Genomic DNA, 21,823 nt, shown 5'->3' on the forward strand with positions numbered 1-21,823 from the left:
TCGCATGAGTGTTAAAAGACTTTCGGTGGAGTCTGACAATTTGGAGGCTATCAACAGGATTTCAGATAGACAGGCTGTTTGTCTTAAGAGTCAGAATCTCATTAAGGCCATCTTGAGGCTTCGTCCTGCCTTCGATTCTCTTACCTTCTTCCATATTTATAGGGAGCAAAACCGCGTGGTGGATCGCTTGGCAGCTGCTGGGCATGGGGGGATGTTAGGTGTTTCTACCCTTTCCGTTCCTCCTTCTTTTCTGTTACCTTCTCTTCTTGAGGATAGGATTGGGGTCAGTCTTCCTAGACTGATCACGGGTTAGGTTTTTTTGTTTGTTTGTTTTTTTTCTTCCCTTCTTACCAAAAAAAAAAAATAATGATGAATTATATATAAATAACACTAAATTATAAATTATATATAAATAATTATAATTATAATAAATAATGATGAATTATATATAAATAATATTGAATTATAAATTATAATGGTGAAGCTCTTAGTCTGTTGGTTGATAACTTACTTATGATTCTAGAAGTAATGAGTTCGAATCACATGGAATGGATTAAATGTTTTCCTTTCTCTTTAATGTAATCTTCCTTTATTTAATATAAGTGAACATAACTGAATGCTACTTATTATTCCCTCATCTTATGTAAACCTAATGGTAGATATCATTCTTTCACTAAAAAAAATGATTAATACACATATTTGCCCATATATTATTACGGATAAACAAATATGTCCTTATTTCAAATAAATCCATAAAATTGTCCCTAAATTTTCCACAAACCTACAATTATACCCTAATCTAACGGACATGCTTATTTTACATAAACGGTGTTTGATATCATTCTCATAAACAACCATTTTTATGTCCTCTTTTGAACCTAAACAAGTAATACTTAATCCCTTATATGATTCCTATTACAGAAATGAACAAGATTTCGCTTCTGCTGCTGCTGCTCTTTTTCTTCTTCTGCATTTCACATTGGTAGCCACCGCAGCCTCGCCGTCCCTGTCCCCGTCTTCCTCCATCATCGTCATCGCCAGCAGCAAAAACACTCTAAGAAGCAGGAATAAAAGACATATTAATACTTGAAGGAACTCCTGCAATTGGTGGGAGGCTGATGAAAACAGACTTGCTCATAATCCTTTGTTAGAAATTGCTCATAAACTCAAACTCAAAACTTCCCTCAACAACTTCGATAATATCACATCCAACATCTACAAACAAGAGTAATTCTTTAATTAATTAATTAAACAATTCCATACATTTTCTTAATTATTTACATTAATAACTAACTAATCACATACTGTAGAGTGGTTTGTATCCAAAGAAGGAGGTGGAAAAAGTAGATGAAGTTGTTAATGCCCAGAGAATTTACAAAAGATAATTAACTAATTAATCAATTTCATGTAAATTAGGATGAAAAGATCACCGACTGCATAAGTGGGAGAAGAGGGAGAAAGGGATGGTGGAAAATGAGAGATTCCCGTCATGAAAAGAGTTGGCCGGAATGATGTCAAACGCGGTTTATGCTTTATGAGATTTGTAGAGAAAGAGAAGAGAGTGAAATGAGATTAAAGAAATAATTTTTGAAAGACAAATAGGTTACCAATAAAGGAAGTGATAGGGAGGTTGAAGAAGGTGAAGAGATGATGAAAAGATCTAAAATGGACCAAACTTCGTTTATACCAAATAAGTAGATCTGTTAGATTATGGTATAATTGCAGGTTTGTGAAAAATTTAAGAATATTTTTAAGAGTTTATTTGATGTAAGGGTACATCTGCTTATCCCTCGTAATATAAGGGCAAATATGTATATTGAAAGACGGTAGGATAGATAGGTGCTACTTGATCCTAAGAGTAATAATGCCACGTGTAGAAAAAGTAGGCACTTAAAGTGTGGTGAGTCGAAAGAGTTCCCAAAAACTGGACATGTCAAGAAGTCTAAAATCCTGCATTTGGTCTCCTCCACCGAACCCTTCTATTAATATCCAACTTTCTTCTTTCACCCATTTTCTTCCATACTCTTCTATGTTCAAAACACTTCTCCTCTCTTCTTCCTTCCGCTATTCTCTTTCTACTGCTACCACTCGATTTTCATCTTTTTCAATTGCACCACACTTGCCCTCGTTTCCTTTTCCTGGTCGCTTTCACACGCATAGACTCATTGCCATGGCTGAACGTCCCACTGGAACCACTTCTCTTTCTCACAACTACACTAATCGTCTCGCTGCTGAGCATAGTCCCTATCTCCTTCAACATGCTCACAATCCGGTTTTTATGTTTCTCCCCATGTATTTCTCCTCTTCCTTTTCGAATTTCTTGTTTTTTTTTTTTTCTAATATCTTATTGATCAATTGAAGGTTGATTGGTATCCCTGGGGCGAAGAAGCTTTCGCTGAAGCGCGCAGAAGAGATGTGCCCATCTTCTTATCGAGTACTGCACATCTATCTTGCTTTTCCTTCTAAGAAGGCTATTGGTTTTAATAATATTATAATTCCAGAAATTGATGGCTAATTTGGACCAATTTTTGGTTTTTGGGTTATCTGGTGTTTTTCTCTTTGAAGTTGGATACAGCACCTGCCATTGGTGAGGTTTCTTGTCTTTTTGTAAAATTCGGCACCTGTTATGTATTTGAATGATTAATGAACAGATATTTATTGTTGGCCAAATATCGGTTAGGTGTCATGTTATGGAGGTGGAGTCTTTTGAGGATGAACATGTAGCCAAATTGTTGAATGATTGGTTTGTTAGTATTAAGGTGAGTTCAAATTTTGGTTCCTTCAACTAGTCCTAGTTTGCTAATTTGTAATTTTCCTTCCCTCTTCTTATAGTAAAGACTCGCTTGTAACGAATACTGTTTTTATCTGTACGCTATTCTAACACATTATTGTAACAGGTGGATCGAGAAGAACGACCGGATGTTGATAAGGTAAGCCTGCATGACAAATTTGTTTATTTCTCTCAGAATTCGATTACAAGCTTCTGAGATTCTTTGCGAATTGCTAATTCTGCGAGTCTGTGGATTGCGTCAATTGTCTGATCACTGGTTTATAGGCTTACATGTATAAGAGAAGACAACATTACGGTAAAATCCTATTAAATGCACAGAAGGATGAGATACTGTATGCTTAGCATTTGAATGCAGGAAGGGAGATATTTTATTATATCTAATGAAGATTGCGACTTGCCAATGAAACTGGTTCATGTAAAACAACTTAATCTATGGGGGAAATGTCATTTAATTTGTATGTTTCTTCAGGATTATTTGTGAAATTCAATGCCTTTTATCTTCTTTGCTATTTTTCCCATCGAGATTTGTTGAGCAAGTAATCTTTGAAGGTTTATATGACATTTGTACAAGCATTGTATGGCGGTGGAGGTTGGCCGCTTAGCGTCTTCCTTTCACCTGATTTAAAACCATTGATGGGTGGGACTTACTTCCCTCCAGATGATAAATATGGAAGACCGGGATTTAAGACTATACTTAGGTACGTACAATTTGTTCTTTTCTCCCACTTCTTCCTCACACTTTATATCTTCTGCTCGTTGTTCTGGACCTTTGTTTGTTGAGCAGAAACATGTTATATTGCTGTGGAAGACAACATTGTTTTTGAGTTGTTGAAAATTATTAGATTACTTGCTTTTAGGCTTTGTTTCATCAATCTCGTGTGTATTTTTTTTAGAAAGGTGAAGGATGCTTGGGACAATAAGAGAGAGATGCTTGTTAATAGTGGAGCTTTTGCCATTGAGCAGTTATCTGAGGCATTATCAGCAAGTGCAAGTACAAAAAAGTTGGCAGATGGAATTCCAGAAAATGCTTTGCGTTTGTGTGCGGAACAAGTATGTCTTCATTGAAATTAGAGCTGCTAATGTTTTTCTATTACTCACAATACATGTCTTTTAAGGTTAATGCACACTAATTAAGAAATGCAATTAATTTTAAGTAAAAGACTTTTTTAGCCTTATATTAATTGCATCCACTAGTAACTTTTATCTATTCCCAAGGCAAAAAGTCAACTTAAATAATGGTATATTTGGTAATAGTAAATTAATGTGCATAGATTGAAGCAAAATGTCATGTATTGTGGAACAAAAAAAATTTCTCTAGAAAGACGTCTATTTTGGAACAGAGGGAGTAATTTTAAGCAATCACTTCTTCGGTATTGTCTTAGCCACAACATTAAGAGACAAAGAACAAGAATCCTCCTTCGTAATTGTTACAGAAGAGCTTTTGTTTGGGATCGAACCAAGATTAGGACAAGCTCAAATCTGATTTCCTTTATGAACTTCATTTTAGCATAAAATAATGCTTTTTCGCTATTTTTTACATTGATGTTTTTGGGGGTTAATGTTGTTTGTTTGCAAAAAGTAAAAATATGTTCTTATATGACTTATTTTTCATTTTTGTATGTATGGAGAATAAATTGGAATGACAGGGATATATCACATATTTTCACAACTCGAAAGCTATGGTAATAATTTGCTGCCTCCTCTGAAGTTTTCTATTACATTTCTCCTGCAGCTTTCTGAGAGCTATGATTCCAGGTATGGTGGGTTTGGATCTGCCCCCAAGTTTCCCAGACCAGTCGAAATTCAGCTGATGCTTTACCATTCAAAGAAAATGGAGGATGCTGGGACATTAGGTGAATCAAAGGACAGTATGGAGATGGTTTTCTTTAGCTTGCAGTGCATGGCAAAGGGAGGCGTTCATGATCATATTGGAGGTGGCTTTCACAGATACAGTGTGGATGAACGCTGGCATGGTTAGTATATACTTGGCATAATGCCATTTCCCCAAAACAGCCTAGTAAAATTTCTAAAAGAATCAGAATTGACCAATTTTTTGTTAGTTGTTTTTGGAGTGATATTGCTGAATGATAGAGAATGTGATAATTATGCTATATGATAATTAAGGGCAGTAAAGGAATAACAGGTACACATGGCTATCTTCCAATGGTCGGTTATATTAGGGGTTTAGTGTGTGTTTGGGTGGAAAATATATATAGAGTAGTATAAAAAGAGAAAGGTAGCTTTGAGATTATTCATTTGGGTATTTTGGGTCTCCTAGCATTCCCTCGGAGAAAGGGATCACTCCCTCGGCTGTGCTTCAGCATAGATTTATAATTTGCTTTAGTTTTTCTGTGTTTGTTTAGAGTTCATCAACTTGTATTCCATTTCTTGGTTTGGTTTGCTTTTGGAGAGGTTTCTCATCACTGAAGCTATATCCATTTCTCGCAGTTCCCCATTTTGAGAAAATGCTATATGATCAAGCGCAACTTGCAATTGTATACTTAGATGCCTTTTGCATTTCTAATGACGTCTTCTATTCATTGGTATCTCGAGACATTCTTGATTATTTGAGGAGAGACATGATAGGACCAGAAGGTGAAATCTTTTCAGCTGAGGATGCTGATAGTGCTGAATACGAAGGTTCCAAAAAGAAAAAGGAAGGAGCCTTCTATGTATGGACTATTGAAGAGGTTTGCTTTACTTTAGAACTTGTGACATTTCATTTTCATTGGTTTAATTTCACATGCTTGAAATGTCATGACAGTGGCTTGTCTCTGATTTTTTCATGCCAGTCATTTTTTACTTTTATTGAACACATTGAGATGTATGCAGTTTTGTTATATGATGTGCCACATTCATTATGCAAGTTGAAACATGTCTTCTGAAAATAAAAAGTACATCACTTGAGTCTGAAAGTTTGGAAGAATTGTCTGGGTGCTTATGTGGAATTCTGCATCTTGTATTTGCTTTTGTTAATTCTGATTCTTTTACTTGGTCTCTCTTTCTTTAGATTGATGGCATCCTTTTAAAACATGCAACTCTTTTCAAGGATCATTACTATATAAAGCCTATAGGGAATTGTGACCTTTCCAGGATGAGTGATCCTCACAATGAATTCAAAGGGAAAAATGTGCTTATTGAATTAAATGACACCTCAGCAATGGCAATAAAACATGGTTTGCCCATTGAGAAGTATCTTGAAGTGTTGGGTGAATGCAAGAGAGAGCTTTTTGATGTGAGATCGAGACGCCCGAGGCCACATTTGGATGACAAGGTAATTAAAAAGTTCTATTTCTTTTAATCTTTAGCTTCTTTCTTTGACATCTAACAGATCTGGTGCATACTAGGTAATTGTATCATGGAATGGACTTGCAATATCTTCTTTTGCAAGAGCTTCAAAAATTCTCATGGGAGAAGCTGAGGGCACAAAATACAGCTTCCCAGTTGTTGGCTGTGATGTAAGATTTTTCTATCTTATGGCATCTGGCCTGAATTACACCTGGTTATGTATTTTGATTATGGTGGTCTGTAGACATCTTTACTTTTATGGTTCAAAAATATGCTTGATTGATTTGAAAGGCAAGTTTCAATACTTTTATTGTTGAGGTAACAACTGATTAGTTATTTTGTTTTACATTCTCATCTCTGCAATCAGTGGAAAATTATTGGGGAACAATTGATTAGTTAATCTGTTTTACATTTTATCGCCATTATCATTGGGAAATTGTATGCATATGATGGTTGGTACGGTTATATTCCAACTATGACCTCTTTTGGTACTTTTGGATCATTGTCTAGTGAGGTTGTGGGATTACTGTTCTATTGCGTGTTCCGCTTGATCTAGGGTTGTGGGCCTTATTTGACAACTGAAATTGACAAATAATTTGGATGATAAAGCACTTTCAATAGTATATTTTATTGGTTCATTGTGATCACTGTGTGTGTTCTATTTGGTGAATTCCAGTCCAAGGAGTACATGGAAGTTGCAGAGAAGGCAACAACATTCATCAGAAAGCATCTTTATGATGAACAGACACACAGGTTACAACACAGTTTCAGGAATGGTCCATCAAAAGCACCTGGATTTTTAGATGACTATGCTTTTCTGATATCTGGACTGCTGGATCTTTATGAATTTGGTGGTGGGATATACTGGCTAATTTGGGCAATTGAATTACAGAACACCCAGGTAAAGCATGATCTCTTTTCCTCAAGTTAAGTAGCATTCCATGTTTTCATACTAATGTCACTCGGTGTGAAAACCCATTTCCAGGATGAATTGTTTCTTGATAGAGAGGGAGGAGGCTATTTTAACACCCCCGGGGAAGATCCTTCAGTTCTCCTACGTGTAAAGGAAGACCATGATGGGGCAGAACCCTCGGGAAATTCAGTTGCTGCAATCAACCTCATAAGATTAGCCTCTATGATGACTGGCAGTAAATCTGACTACTACAAGAAAAACGCAGAGCATCTTCTGGTAAATCTGCTTTTACTGATGGTTATTCTTCCGTATTTATATTGCAACAGCGCCTGAACTTGCTTAACATTTCTCACAACAGGCAGTTTTTGAAACAAGACTAAAAGATATGGCAATGGCAGTGCCTTTGATGTGTTGTGCAGCAGACATGATCTCCATGCCATCACGAAAGCAAGTCGTCTTAGTTGGTCAAAGGAGTTGCTCAGAGTTTGATCATATACTGGCTGCTGCACATGGTTCATATGACCCCAACAAAACAGTAAGCTCAAAATCTGGATTTGATTTGAATCGACTATTCCTTGTTAGTTGTTAAGGTGATATGTAATTGGTGGCAGGTAATTCACGTAGATCCTTCGAACAATGAAGAAATGGAGTTCTGGGAAGATAAAAATAGCCACATAGCTCTGATGGCAAGAAATAATTTTGCTGCGGATAAGGTGGTAGCTCTAGTCTGTCAAAACTTCAGCTGCAGTCCGCCAATCAGAGAAGCTAAATCTCTTAAAACTTTACTTGCGAAGAAACCTACTGCTGTATAAAGCTTGGCTTTCGGAGGCAGATACAATTATGTAATTAAGGTCAATATGAAGTCAAAGCTGGTATTTCTCAGCCAAATCGCTGCTCCTAGACTTTAGTTAATGTTGTGGTCTAGTTATGTATGTTTTTTGTATGATGACTATTACTTTTGTTGGGTAAAGCAATTGGTATTTTACTTGTATAAATATGTATGGGCAGCGATGTTCGAAAGTACTAAACCAAACCAACTGCATGGAAAAACAATCCAAATGTTTTTGCAATATGTAGAACTGAAGCGCATAAATACGACCGGAAACCTTTGGTTCGTTTCAAATAAAATTGAACCAACACACATACTAAAAAAAATCAGGTCGAAAAATGGGTTTGGGAGACTGCCCCACGCGTCGCACACGTGTCATGTGGTGTGTTGTGGTTGGCTGCAGGTGACTACGTGTTGCTTCGTGGTTGGCTTGTGTGCCACCCGCGCGACACGTGGTGCCCATCCGGCTCCTTCCTATCGTCGTTTTTTTTTGCGATTTCAGTGCCGTTTTCACCAAAAACAGTATGAGAAACATGTATATATGCCTGATTAACACTGATCTAATACAACTATTAAACGTAGCATGCAAAAACTATATTTTTCTTCATATTAATGGATCAAAACGGACAGAACACGAGATATGTGGCTCTAATATCAATGAATGAATTATTTTAAAAAATAATCTAAATACAAATGTGGTATGTGTTTTTGGCTTGCAATCACTTTTCCCTTCAAAAACTCAAATTTCAATTTGACTTAGGTATATCCAGATTTTGGCACCGTTAGTTCTGTTCACTTGCTTTTTAAGGAAAGAAAGAAGTTCTTCCATCAACGTGCGAAGCTTAAGGTCTGAATCTTCACTTAAGGTAATTGAATCGGATCATAGAAAAAAGGTTAAGGAAGTTGGTAACCTGATGTGATGATAGGGGAGCCGGCGATCGAAACCCCGGTGAACAGATAAGGTAGCGAAATTCCTTGTCGGGTAAGTTTCGACAATCTATTTTGTCACTTCTACGAATAGGTATAACCAGATTTTGGCTTCGTTAGCTCTACTCACTTGCTTTTGAAGGAAAGAAAAAAATTCTTCCATCAACGTGCCAAGCTTAAGGCTTGAATCTTCGCTTAACGTGATTGAATCGGATCATAGAAAAAGGTCAAGGAAGTTGGTGACCTGATGATAGGGGAGTCGGCAATCGAAGCCCCAATGAACGAATAAGGTAGCAAAATTTCTTGTCGGGTAAGTTCTGACAATCTATTTTGTCACTTTTACGAATAAAGTATTATATTAATAACGAAACAACCCAGATTGTACGTTAATATCTCTAAGAAATCACTTAGTGGAAAAGGAAGTGATAGAGCGATGACAACCAGTAGGTGGGCTTGGAAAAGGGAATGAACTAGTTGAAGCTTCTGACGATTCTGACTGAGACCTCGGTGACAGAACTGAACTCCGTCACCTTTGTGGAAAATTTGTGATTGTGATATGGATCAATTGAGGCTCCTAGCCTGAAATTATTGAAGGATGCAGGATCATTTCCTTCTTCTTCCGGTCCGAGGTAAAACACTCAATGAGCTAGAGTGGCCCCATTTCGCCTTACCAACCCTAGGGAAACTCCGAATATAGGACGTCATCGTTTGTATAGACAAACTTTTAGGGTGCTATGATCCAAAGTCGAGAGACTTTCTAACCATTTTTGCTTGTGCTAGTGCCTCCGGAAATTTTTGGATTTCTTGCAATATGAGATTGAATGCCATAAGTCTTGCTTCACGGATAGAAAAAGATTACAGTCAGTTTGCTAATGATAAAGTGACATTACTTCTTCGGCCTGAACCCCTGTTTTTGAAATTACAGAAGATTCAACGCCTCGGTTCGTACCTTACCAACCCCTATCGGACTAAACTTTGACAATAGGTTATATAATATTCTCCATTGTCCAATAAAATGATATTGTCAATATTAGTATAGATTATCTTATTCTCTCACTTTCAGTCATGTCTGCTCTCTCTAGTTAATCAACACTGTTAGCTAGGGTTATTCCATTCCTACACGATGATGGTCGACAGACGGAGGAAGCCTTTGATCCTTTCTTCCACCAAATTCCTCATCGATTCTCTACTCAATTCCTCCACACATGCTCACCATAAGCTCACCGCTGATGATGAAGTCTCACCCACCTTACACCTACCCGCTGGAATACTCCGCTTCTTAAAAGACAAAATCGGTGACTCTAAACTAATTTCTCTTGACGATTCAACTTTGGTTGGCCTTTCTACGCCTCTTCTTAAGAAATTGGCTCTAACTTCGGGTTCTCTGGTAAGCTTTAACAATAATGGTTTTATCTCTCTCTAGTGTACATAACAAGTTCAATTGAACTATGAATATCTCGTGCTTCTTCTTCAACTTTGTCTCTTTGACCATATCAATTTTCTTCCAAAAGCGAAAGGCTTATTGACTTTTTTTTTTTTTTTTTTTTTATCAATATTAGGTGCTTATCAAGAATAACGAAGCAAAGGTACATAGGATTGCCCAGGTTGTCATTTTGGATCCTCCCACGAACCATGGACGCACATCTACTGTTAAAGACCCTATTTCTCTTGCTCCTCATACAATGGTTGTGTTTCCTACCTGTAGATTTCCTTCAGATTACCCTCTGTTATTGGATACGGAAATTGCATATCTCTCACCTCTGTTAGCTTTTAACATTGACTTGCACATATCTTGTTTGAACTCGCTTGTCTGCCTTGGAAACGAGACCTTGGCATCGCTTTTTGAAACTAAAGTAGATGATGATACTAGTAGAAAAGTTAGAGAGGCTTCTTTAATCAGCTTAGAATTGGAACCTGTTGCTCAACTGCCTAGATATGCCTCACACTTGAGAGTTTCTTTTGTTAAGATACCAGAATGTGGTGCACTCGAGTCTTTGAGAGGAACCTCATCAGTTGAAGCTGAAGATCGGCAAGAACTTATTGATTTGGCATTACATAAATGCTTTGAAGTTGATAGATACCTATCGCATGGCGATGTTTTCAGTATCTGCATAGATTGGACTTGCAATTCAGCTATGTGTATACCTTGCAATCAAATATCAAAAAATAGAAGTTACAACATCATCTACTTCAAGGTAATGTTCTCAGTATTTTACCTTGCTGACACCAAATGCTAATGGATTGTTATCATGTGCCAGGATCTCATGTGGAGATATTTGATAATATTGATATCTTCAGGTTGTAGCTATGGAGCCTTCAAATGAAGACATTCTTCGAGTCAACCGCACTAAAACAGCCCTTGTACTTGGAGGGACTGCTTCTTCTGCTCTTCCCCCAAATGTGTTGACTGATGGATCCATAGGTTTTGCTCCTTCTCAAAAGGACGCAGTGAAATCCTTGGCCTCCATTCTTGCACCACCTTTATGCCTGTCAGCCCTTTCTTCAAAATTTAGAGTTTCTGTCCTACTATATGGCCCAGAAGGTCGGTTTATACTGTATCTTTACTATTAGCATCAGAAAGTAAATTCTTTTCTTTGGCAGTGCCAGCACGATTTTTGTAGATGCAGATAAATTACAGAAGATAGGTTATTGGTTGTGAATTGTGATTAATTACTGTAGAAAGTTTATTTGGTTATAACATTATGTAGGGTGTGGTAAGAAGACAGTTGTTAGATACGTTTCTCGTAGGTTGGGCCTTCATGTTGTGGAATTCAATTGTCATAATTTTATGGCATCCTCTGACAAAATGGCATCTATTGCTCTTGCTCAAGCCTTCAACACAGCTCAAAGGTGAAGCAATTTGTTGTTTAGCGTATGCAATTTTTCCTCTAACTTATGAGCTACTGGACTATTGAGTTGCTTTCTGATGGAAGAACTTAATTGCTAGATGCCATACATATTTTTTTAAATTCTCATAATTGGCTTTTTCACTTAATATCACAATGTCATTTTTTCTCTCTCATTAGAGTGAAATTTAGTTCTGACCTTTAAAGTTTTATTTCATGTCATGATATGTTTAAAGGTACATGCCAACAATAATTTTTCTCCGCCATTTTGACGTCTTTCGAAATTTGATGTCACATGAGGGTTCACCAAATGATCAAGTTGGTCTCGCCTCAGAAATTGCATCAGTCATTAGGGAATTCACCGAACCTGTTGCTGAAGATGATGACAAAACACACAGTGATTTGGTAAGATGTAACTTTTGGTTGTAACATTGTTATATCTTTTCAGCAACCTGCCAAAGAAATCAAGAAAATTTACGGGCTAATGCATTACTTTCCTCTACCTCTCTCGAAAAGAACGATTGGTATAAATTTGAAATATTCAATGTTGGGGAAGGAGAAAAAAACATGACATGATGGAACTGTATCAGGATTTTTCTCATTCATTGTTAATGCAGCCAGTCAAGGATCCTGGAAGAAAAAGTAGGCATCAGGTGCTGTTAGTTGCAGCTGCTGAGAGTTCTGAAGGTATACCACCCGTTGTACGGCGTTGTTTTAGCCATGAAATAAGTATGGGTCCTCTAACAGAAGAACAAAGGGTTGAGATGTTGTCGCAGTTGCTACAAAATGGTTCTGAGCTACTTTCTAATGTATGTCAAAAGATTGATTTTTCTTTTGTTTTTCCATATTTGTTGAGAAGAAATGTTGTGCATGAATGATGAACTCAGTGAATCTTTTCTTTTGCAGTCCTTGTGATTAGTCTTTTCTAGCAAATAGAAACCAATACTTTCTGCCCATAAGGAAAAACCACTAATGCTGCTGCTGGTCCCAACCATCATTTGTCAAAATGGCAGTTTTTCCTTAGTAAGAAACATATGCATGGTTTGTATGCTTTAGGATGCTTTGTTTTAGTGATCAGAACAATTTCGTAGACTGTATTCTGTATTATCATCCATTTTATTGGCTGGGCCGTTTTAGCTGCAAAGCAAACATAAGTCTTCTATTAGCAAAAAATATTTTTTTTATTAAATTGGTTAAGGTCAGTAAGAATTAATGCTTATTGATTTAACATCTCCTTCAGAGATTTCATCTCACGATCATCATGACGGTTGACTTTGATGGGTTCCGATAGTTGCCTCTTGCAGACTGGGATGGAAGATTCTGTAAAGGAAATTGTTGGGCAGACATCTGGTTTCATGCCCAGGGATTTGGGTGCTTTAATTGCTGATGCTGGTGCAAGCCTAATCTCAAAGGGAAATATTCAAGCTGGTGAGGCTGAGTTCAAGGACTTGGATGGTTCTCTGGGAGGGAAAGCAGTCCAGGACCTTGAATCACATAATGCTACCATCCCTGTGGAGAAATTTTTTTTTGCCTAAAGCATTGGAGCGGTCTAAGAAGAGAACTGCATCAGCATTGGGTACTCCTAAGGTTAGTTAGCTTATTAATGGCAATCCAAACCATAATGCTGCACCATTATCTTTCTGTCCTTTTCTTTCAGCAATTTTCTTAAATTTTTGTTACATGTAACCATTTAGCTAAACCATTTAGCTAATGCTTTCTTTCAAAAATTCTGTTTTGTGTGGAAACTGTGCCTGAATTTCTTAATGACAGGTTCCTAATGTGAAATGGGAAGACGTAGGTGGGCTTGAGGATGTGAAGACATCAATTTTGGATACTGTTCAGGTAGATTCTTTTTTACCTTCATTGCCTCTTATGTTTCACCTAAGCTATTTTCAGCTGTTGGCCTCTAGAAGCAGTATAAACTAAAACAGCTTCCATATTGACTATAATTGTTACCCATCTTTCTCTCTAAGTTAAGCTCTAGCTCAGCTGGTTCAATTTGGTTTTTCATTTCATATCTAACTGCTTCATTTTACAATATTTCTCCTTACTTGTACACCATACAGAATGGAAGCTTTATATTAATAGTAGACAGTGCATTTTTGTGTGTTTATTTATTTGTTTATGGTGTATGTGTATGTACATATAATACTAGAACATCAGTTTTAAAATATTTGCTTAGAAGTTTCTAAAGTGATTAAATTTAATACATATATATATATATATATATATATATATATATATATATATAGTGGTATGGGGTTTTATGATCTGCATCTTCTTGTACTGCTTGAGTAAGTAGAAAGTCAAACCCGTTTTCTGCTTTTATGTCAACTTTTACAATAGTGAATGAGGTATAGTACTGGCCTTCACAGAATCTGACTGGAATTCTAGGGAAAGTAGGGGTTAAGATTCAGGATGAAGGAAACACATAAAAAAAATCATGAATCCAGCCAATTAAGTTCCATTGCCTCCTTTTAGATCCTTTCAAATTGTCAAAATTCTGAATTTGAAATTACTTGGGTATTATATGATTTTCATCTCTTGCTTTCTTTGTTGAGCACATGCTTGTGTTTCATGTCATGCATTATGTATCCTATTGATTATTGAGAACTATAAGATTTGTTTCAAGTTAAATCAAACTCATTATACTCGTTTTCTGTATCTGTAGTTACCCCTTCTACATAAGGATTTATTTTCATCGGGGCTGCGTAAGCGCTCTGGTGTACTGCTATATGGCCCTCCAGGAACAGGAAAAGTGAGGTTTCATATTGGCAAATTGTTATAAAATTCTTAATTTTCCATAAATCCTTTAAGCAGAAAGGAATAACTTTTCTTTTCTCATAACTTCAGTTTTCCTATTTTTGCGCCGCAGACTTTACTTGCCAAAGCTGTTGCAACAGAATGTTCCCTAAACTTTCTAAGTGTAAAAGGGCCTGAATTGATCAACATGTACATAGGAGAGTCAGAGAAAAATGTCCGCGACATTTTCCAGAAGGCAAGTCGTCTTTTTTTTAAAAGAACATTTTTTGCTTTTACTCTGGATTTTTTTAGCTAAGTATACATTATTTGCAGGCAAGATCAGCACGACCGTGTGTAATATTCTTTGATGAACTTGATTCTCTTGCTCCAGCTCGGGGTGCCTCTGGGGATTCTGGGGGTGTTATGGACAGAGTTGTTTCTCAGGTAAAGATATTTTTGTCCGTATTTTGAAAACCTGAATATCTGTGGATTAATGGTACTTAATGTGGCAAATTTCTTCCTTAATAGATGCTTGCAGAGATTGATGGCCTAAATGATTCTACACAGGTACTGTACTAATGATCCTTGTCATTTTTATTTTTCCTTTTGTTTCTCTTTCTTTTGGCTTCTACATTAAACATAAGATATATCCTTTCTTGTTTCTGTCTGATTCTGTAGGATCTATTTATCATAGGGGCAAGCAACAGACCAGATCTAATTGATCCAGCACTTCTCAGGCCTGGGCGGTTTGATAAGCTGCTATATGTTGGGGTTAATTCTGATCCATCTTATAGGGAGCGGTTAGCATTCCGCACATTTTATGTTATATTTGTTATTGATTTTGTGTATTTGTTCTCATTTCTCTGATTGGTTTGTTTGTTTAGGGTCCTTAAGGCACTCACACGTAAGTTCACATTGCATCAAGATGTTTCTCTATACTCCATTGCAAAAAAATGCCCCTCGAACTTCACTGGTGCGGACATGTATGCTTTGTGTGCAGATGCATGGTTTCATGCTGCAAAGCGTAAGGTGTGTATCTATCACTATTTGTGGAAGTAGGTGCAATTTGTCTGCAAGGATGGGTTCATGCATCGCATGATGTCTATTGTTAAATGGTCTTTGCTTTCTTTTAGTTCTCTGTTCCCTTGCCTGCACTGTTCATCTAACTAACATTCTCTTAAGACGTGCATGCACTAAGTATTATGGCTTCTTTATGATTGTGCAGGCTTTAAGTTCGGAATCAGAGACTTCTTCTGATTCAGTTGTTATTGAATACGAGGACTTTATAAAGGTATGAAATTGAGAGTAGAAGAAGCACTGTTTAGAGATGCTTTTTGATAATAAATCCTCTTTTGCTGGTCTGAAAGTAGTTTTTGTAAGTATATTTATGCCACATTGTTATTGGTAGGATGATTATAGTATGTGACAACAGGATCCAAATTTGTCAGGTATTGGGAGAGTTGTCTCCGTCCCTTTCGACGGCAGAGCTTAACAAATACGAGTTGCTGCGGGATCAATTTGAAGGAGCATAGAAGAAGTGAAGTTGTGGTGAGATTGTGTATGGTAACAGTTGTGGAGTCGAAGCATCGGACATTACATCTGTTCCTGTTCCTGTTGTTGTATTTTATGCCCAGCAAGGATTTGGAATCTAAATCACTAATTATTTTTGGAGTTTTAAAGAAACAGAAATTGGTGTTCTGTTTAGTGAGAAAATGAAGAAAGTAGAGCAGGCCAACGATAAGTGGGAAGAAAGAAATGAAGGAGAGAAATTCTAGTTTACTCCTTCTTCCCTTCCGGGAGAGAGATTTGTTGGTTTCAGTTCATAGTTTCTGCTCTTCAGGGAATTTGGGATTCCAAAATGCAGTAGTGTTCACATGGACCCTGATGACCACAATGAATTTGGGCATTCACCGTTAGATGTAGGCTGATTAAAATCCTAAGGTGGAGATTCAAAGCATCCTAAGGCTTAGATTTAATCATCCTACATCTAACGGTGAATGACCAAATTTACGTGGTCATCAGGGTCCATGTGAAAAATACTGTTCCAAAATGTAAGTGACATCGGTATTCCTTTTAAATAAATAAATATTCTGTCTTTTGGATAAAGCATATCCCCAACCAAACAATACACATGTCTCTATTACATAAATTCCGCCAACAAATCCAAATATTTATTAGATTGAAATTTGTTTTCTTTAAAATTAATTTTCATAAATTTAGGTAAATTTTAGTTTTTTCTCACCCCACTCGACTGGTGTAGATACTGGGCTCGGAGAACCTATGATGAAACCCTTTTAACAATGATTGAATTCAATCCAAACCAAGTTCGATATACAGCTAGAAAAACAGAAAATAAAAAAAACAAAGTCGGGGAATAAATTTAATAGGTGAATGGAGATTATCGAGGTTAGCTAATTAGCTGGCTTGTTAATTAATTAAACCGAAATTCTTTTCAGTTCAGTTAATTGACCAAGTGATTAATTAAGCGAATTGAAATTCTTCTTTCGGATTAATTGATTGATCAAAGGGTTAATGGATAGAATCAAAATTCTTGTGGAATTAATTAATTGACCAAGCAGTTAAATTAATTAAGTCAAAATTATTATTGAGTTAATTGAGTGGTTATTTAATTGAAACGGGAAATCTCTGCGAATCTAAACGACGAAAAAAGGGATAGAATTGGTTATTTTTAGTTGTATTTTATTTTTTTATTTTAATTTTTAATTTTAATTTTTAAAAAATAAAATAGGGTGTGGCCCCACACGAAGGGCCTGCCGAAAATTATCACGGGTTCGGGATGGACCCGTGATGGGCTGGGCTCGAGCGTGGGCCGCCCAAGCCAGGTGCAAAAGCCAAGCCTTACGCCTGGCTTGGTCGTAAGGCTCGGCTTTACGCCCGGCTTGGGCATAAAGCCAAGGATTTACACCCAAGCTGGTCGTAAATCCTCGGACTCCGTGCCTATAAATAGCACGGAGCCCAATGCAACAGAGGGAATAAGGATTTTTATGGACACCGAACCTCTGTCGGATTATTTTGAGACCCGAAACACAGTTAAAACACACCTAATCTTGGATTGATTGATTTGGATCAATTATACCTCAAACATGTATTAATCTGAGGAACTAGACCCGTTTTAATTTCTTTTATTCCGTTTTTACACATTTTTAGTTTATTAAATTATTTGTCTTGGATTTAAAATAAAAACTTCATTTTTATAACCTTGTCATATGAACCGTGACCCGATTTGGGTAGTTCGGGGTTAAAATGAATTGCCTAGATTAGATCTAATGGTTTTTGGGTTTTTTGGAGATTTGGAGGACTAATTGTGCTATTTTCCATATTTCCGACATAAAAAGAAGTTTACTGACGGAATTCGTTACTAAATTTAGTAGAACTTTTAAATGTGTATTTTTAAGGTGTTTATTTGGATTTTTGGGTTTTTATTATGTTAGAAGAAGGACTGATTTTGCTTAACTATTTATTTAGTTATTATTTCATATTTGGATTTTTATGTTATATATCATTGTGTTATATTTATAAATGAGGGACTGGGGTGTAGGGGGAGTGGAGCACGCGCCATCTACGGCTGGGATACTTGCTTTAGTATGTTATTATACAATTCTTTTATTTATATATTATTAAGTGCCTACAACAACAACAACAACAACAACAACAAAGCCTTAGTCCCGAAATGATTCGGGGTCGGCTAACATGAACCATCATATAAAACCGTGAAATCAAGTCGTGTCAGCGACACAAATTCGCTCCCTCCACTCCGTCCTATCCACTACCATATTTTCCTCAATTTTCAGTAAACTCATATCACCCTCGATCACCCTCCTCCAAGTTTGCTTAGGTCTTCCCCTATCCCTCACCACTACATCCCTTTGCCACTCTTCGATTCTCCTAACCAGCACATCAAGCGCTCTACGTCTCACATGGCCAAACCACCTTAGTCGGTTTTCTCTCATTTTATTCTCAATAGATGTGACCCCTAATTTTGTCCTAATTATTTCATTACTCACCCGGTCCTTTCTCGTATGACCACACATCCATCTCAACATATGCATCTCCGCCACCGACATCTTATGGATGTGGCAGTGTTTCACTGCCCAACACTCCGTACCATATAACAATGCTGGTCTAATTGTCATCCGGTAGAATTTTCCGTTCAATCTATTAGGCATGCCGGGGTCACAGAGGAAACCCGTAGCACTCTTCCACTTCAACCAACCAGCTTTAATCCTATGAGCAACATCTCCATCTACTTCTCCATCCGTTTGGATAATAGATCCTAAATACCGGAAGCAATCCGAGGCCTGAACAACTCTCCCATCTAGGGTGATTGTCTCTGCCTCCCTACTCATATGGCCCCTAAACTTACACTCCAAATATTTTGTCTTACTTCGGCTCAACTTAAAGCCTCTAGATTCTAGAGTTTGTCTCCATAGTTCCAACATCCTCTCCACTCCTTCTTTCGTCTCATCAACCAACACAATATCATCTGCAAACAGCATGCACCATGGTATACCATCTTGAAGTGAACTTGTTAGTTCATCCATAACGATGGCAAAAAGAAATGGGCTTAGTGCGGAACCTTGATGCACTCCAATCGTAATAGGAAACTCTTCAGTCTTCCCAACACTAGTACGTACACTCGTGCATTCTCCCTCATACATGTCTTTTATGATGTCAATATATTTCTGCGAAATGTCTTTCCTTATCAAGGCCCACCAAAGTACTTCCCTTGGTACCTTATCATATGCTTTCTCCAAGTCAATGAAAACCATATGCAAGTCTTTCTTCTTATTTCGATAGTGCTCCATTAATTGTCTCATTAGATGGATGGCTTCCATAGTTGATCTTCCCGGCATAAAGCCAAACTGGTTTTCCGAGATCTTCACCGTCCTTCTTAGCCTTTGTTCGATCACTCACTCCCAAAGTTTCATAGTGTGACTCATTAATTTGATTCCCCGATAGTTGGCACAATCTTGGACATCGCCTTTGTTCTTATACAAAGGGATTAAGATACTTTTCCTCCATTCTGATGGCATCTTATTGTTTCTCCAAATTTTATTGAAGAACGTCGTCAACCATTCGATTCCTCTTTCTCCCAAACATCTCCAAATCTCAATAGGGATGCCATCAGGTCCTACTGCTTTCTTCAACTTCATCTTACTTAATGCCATTTTGACTTCACCCTTTTGAATTCTCCGCAGGCATTCACGATTTATCATATCGTGGTGGATACTTATATCTCCAACATCCTGTCTGCGATCTCCATTAAATAAGTCGTCAAAATAGGACCTCCATCGTTCCTTGATATCCTTATCTCCAACTAGGACTTTCTGGTCCACATCCTTCACACATTTAACTTTTCTGAGATTTCGTGTCTTCCTATCTCTCATCCGAGCAATTCTATATATGTCTCTTTCCCCTTCTTTTGTATCCAATCTTGTATACAGATCCCGATTCACCTTTGCTCTAGCATCTCGTATGACCTTCTTTACTTCCCTTTTAGCCTCTTTGTATTTTTCGTAGTTCTCGTCACTCCTACATTTCCCCAATATTTTATAAGATTCTCGCTTACTCTTTACTGCTTGTCGTACTTCTTCTGTCCACCAAGATGTGTCCTTACCCGATGTCATGCTACCTTTAGATTCCCCTAGAATTTCCTTCGCTACTTCCCTTATACTATGCTCTATCTTAGTCCATATCGAATCTATAGATAAATCCATATTACAAGTCCAAATATCTTTTTTGGTCATCTCATCCACAAATTTTTGTTGATTCTCCCCTTGCAATTTCCACCACTTAATCTTAGTCTCTACTTGTGGTGTTTGTTTTCTTATACATTTCCTAATTCGAAAATCAAGCACCACTACTCTATTTTGGGTTGTCGTACTCTCACCAGGGATCACCTTACAATCAATATAACTCTTTCTCCAAGCACTCCTTACTAAGAAGAAGTCAATTTGGCTCGCATTACCGCCACTCCGATAAATCACTAAGTGGGATGTTCTCTTCATAAACCATGTGTTCATGATACTCAAGTCATAGGCTGATGCGAATTCCAAAATATCATTTCCTGCTTCATTCTTATCTCCAAAACCATACCCTCCATGAACACTCTCAAACCCATCTCGCCTAGAACCCACGTGTCCATTGAGATCACCCCCCAGTACCATTTTTTCATCCCTAGGAACCTGTTGCACCACTTCCTCTAAGTCCTCCCAAAAAGCTTGTCTTATAGAGACATCTAATCCTATTTGTGGCGCATATGCACTAATGACATTCACAACCTCATCCCCTATCACTAGCTTAACACTCATAATTCTATTGCTCTTCCTAGACACCGCTACTACATCATCAATATACTCCCTATCAATAAGAATACCTACTCCATTTCTACCCTTATCCTTTCCTGTGTACCAAAGCTTATAACCCCAATGAGCTATCTCTCTAGCCTTGGCTCCAACCCACTTGGTTTCTTGTAGGCACATTATATTTATTCTCCTCCTCTTCATAACATCTACAATTTCAGCTAATCTTCCTGTCAAAGAACCTATGTTCCATGTCCCAAAGCGTAACCTACTACCTTTACCCCTACCCCTACCATTACCGTGGACTAGCTTATTTACCTGCAACCCTTGCATATTTGACACCACCCCCGGGTCCTGGGTGTTGGGGTTTATGTCCTATAGACAATTGTTTTAGGATATAAATATTAATGAATAAATTGTTTATTTAATCATTTGTTTAATCAGATATATAGCATTAAACTGTAAGTATATATAAAGGCACAAATCTTTCATAAAGAAAGTAACCCTAAGTTTATTTAAGTTGTTATAAAGTGTTCATACAAGCATGAAGTGAGACTGTACTTTATAATAGATCAATAGACTTAAAGTAAACCCAAGTCAAGTAATAGGGGTTGGCATATTACTGTTGAGACTTGCATGTAACAGTGTTTTCCATCGAGACAAAAAGCTGATCTCACAAGCTTTAGATATTCAGATATCTAGACAGTTACATGGATCCGATGAAGGAGTTCATTAGGATTGGGACCTGAATTGAGATAACAGAATGGATTGATTTATCTAATATGTCAACTGTTCATCTCATTGGTATTAGTAGGTATAAATAATCCTCAGACTCAAACATTCGTTAATTAATGATTCTGGATTATGGAGTCTGATACTTTGATTCTGTGTGAGCACGATCCAACAGGTGAGAGCCTGGGGTGTGTGAGAGCAGGGTTGGGTATCACACAAAGTAATTGCAGAATATTAATGCCAGATTGAGCATTCGTCACTCCCGATAAGTGGGAGATATATCCAAATGGTCGATTGTGGTGAATTGACTGAAATCCTTGCAAGGTGATAGAGTTAAGAGTAGAAATGAACATTTCACTTAACTTATCTTTCAGAGTGAAATCAACCTGTACAAGTAAAACCGGACTCTTCGTTATATGTAACTTTGACACG

At 37.3% G+C, this 21,823-nt stretch overlaps 2 protein-coding genes across 3 annotated transcripts; both read left to right on the forward strand.

The window, feature by feature from the left end:
* The first annotated feature begins 1,933 nt into the window (after positions 1-1,933).
* Positions 1,934-8,012, forward strand: LOC136218383 (uncharacterized). 2 transcript variants are annotated; one of them, XM_066005218.1, is made up of 15 exons: positions 1,934-2,272; positions 2,362-2,434; positions 2,566-2,587; positions 2,681-2,759; positions 2,898-2,930; positions 3,341-3,489; positions 3,685-3,841; positions 4,524-4,764; positions 5,240-5,481; positions 5,802-6,065; positions 6,139-6,249; positions 6,756-6,980; positions 7,065-7,268; positions 7,351-7,527; positions 7,604-8,012. In XM_066005218.1, the coding sequence occupies exons 1-15, from the start codon at positions 2,030-2,032 to the stop codon at positions 7,802-7,804; spliced, it is 2,421 nt and encodes an 806-aa protein (XP_065861290.1). In that variant the 5' UTR covers positions 1,934-2,029; the 3' UTR covers positions 7,805-8,012. The 2 variants fall into 2 exon arrangements, with proteins under 2 accessions (XP_065861290.1, XP_065861291.1); XM_066005219.1 differs by lacking the exon at positions 1,934-2,272 and adding an exon at positions 2,274-2,292.
* Positions 8,013-8,718: 706 nt separating this feature from the next.
* LOC136218384 (peroxisomal ATPase PEX6) lies at positions 8,719-16,432 on the forward strand. Its single transcript, XM_066005220.1, is given in 17 exon segments — positions 8,719-10,135; positions 10,308-10,943; positions 11,047-11,290; positions 11,457-11,598; positions 11,831-11,999; positions 12,212-12,403; positions 12,899-13,098; positions 13,100-13,181; positions 13,365-13,436; positions 14,266-14,352; positions 14,470-14,592; positions 14,670-14,780; positions 14,865-14,903; positions 15,015-15,136; positions 15,221-15,365; positions 15,562-15,627; positions 15,785-16,432. Coding segments are annotated over 17 exon segments (2,778 nt in total). The 5' UTR covers positions 8,719-9,871; the 3' UTR covers positions 15,869-16,432.
* The last annotated feature ends 5,391 nt before the right edge of the window (positions 16,433-21,823 follow it).

This window comes from Euphorbia lathyris, chromosome 2 (assembly GCF_963576675.1).
Source record: "Euphorbia lathyris chromosome 2, ddEupLath1.1, whole genome shotgun sequence".
Taxonomy (NCBI): domain Eukaryota; kingdom Viridiplantae; phylum Streptophyta; class Magnoliopsida; order Malpighiales; family Euphorbiaceae; genus Euphorbia; species Euphorbia lathyris.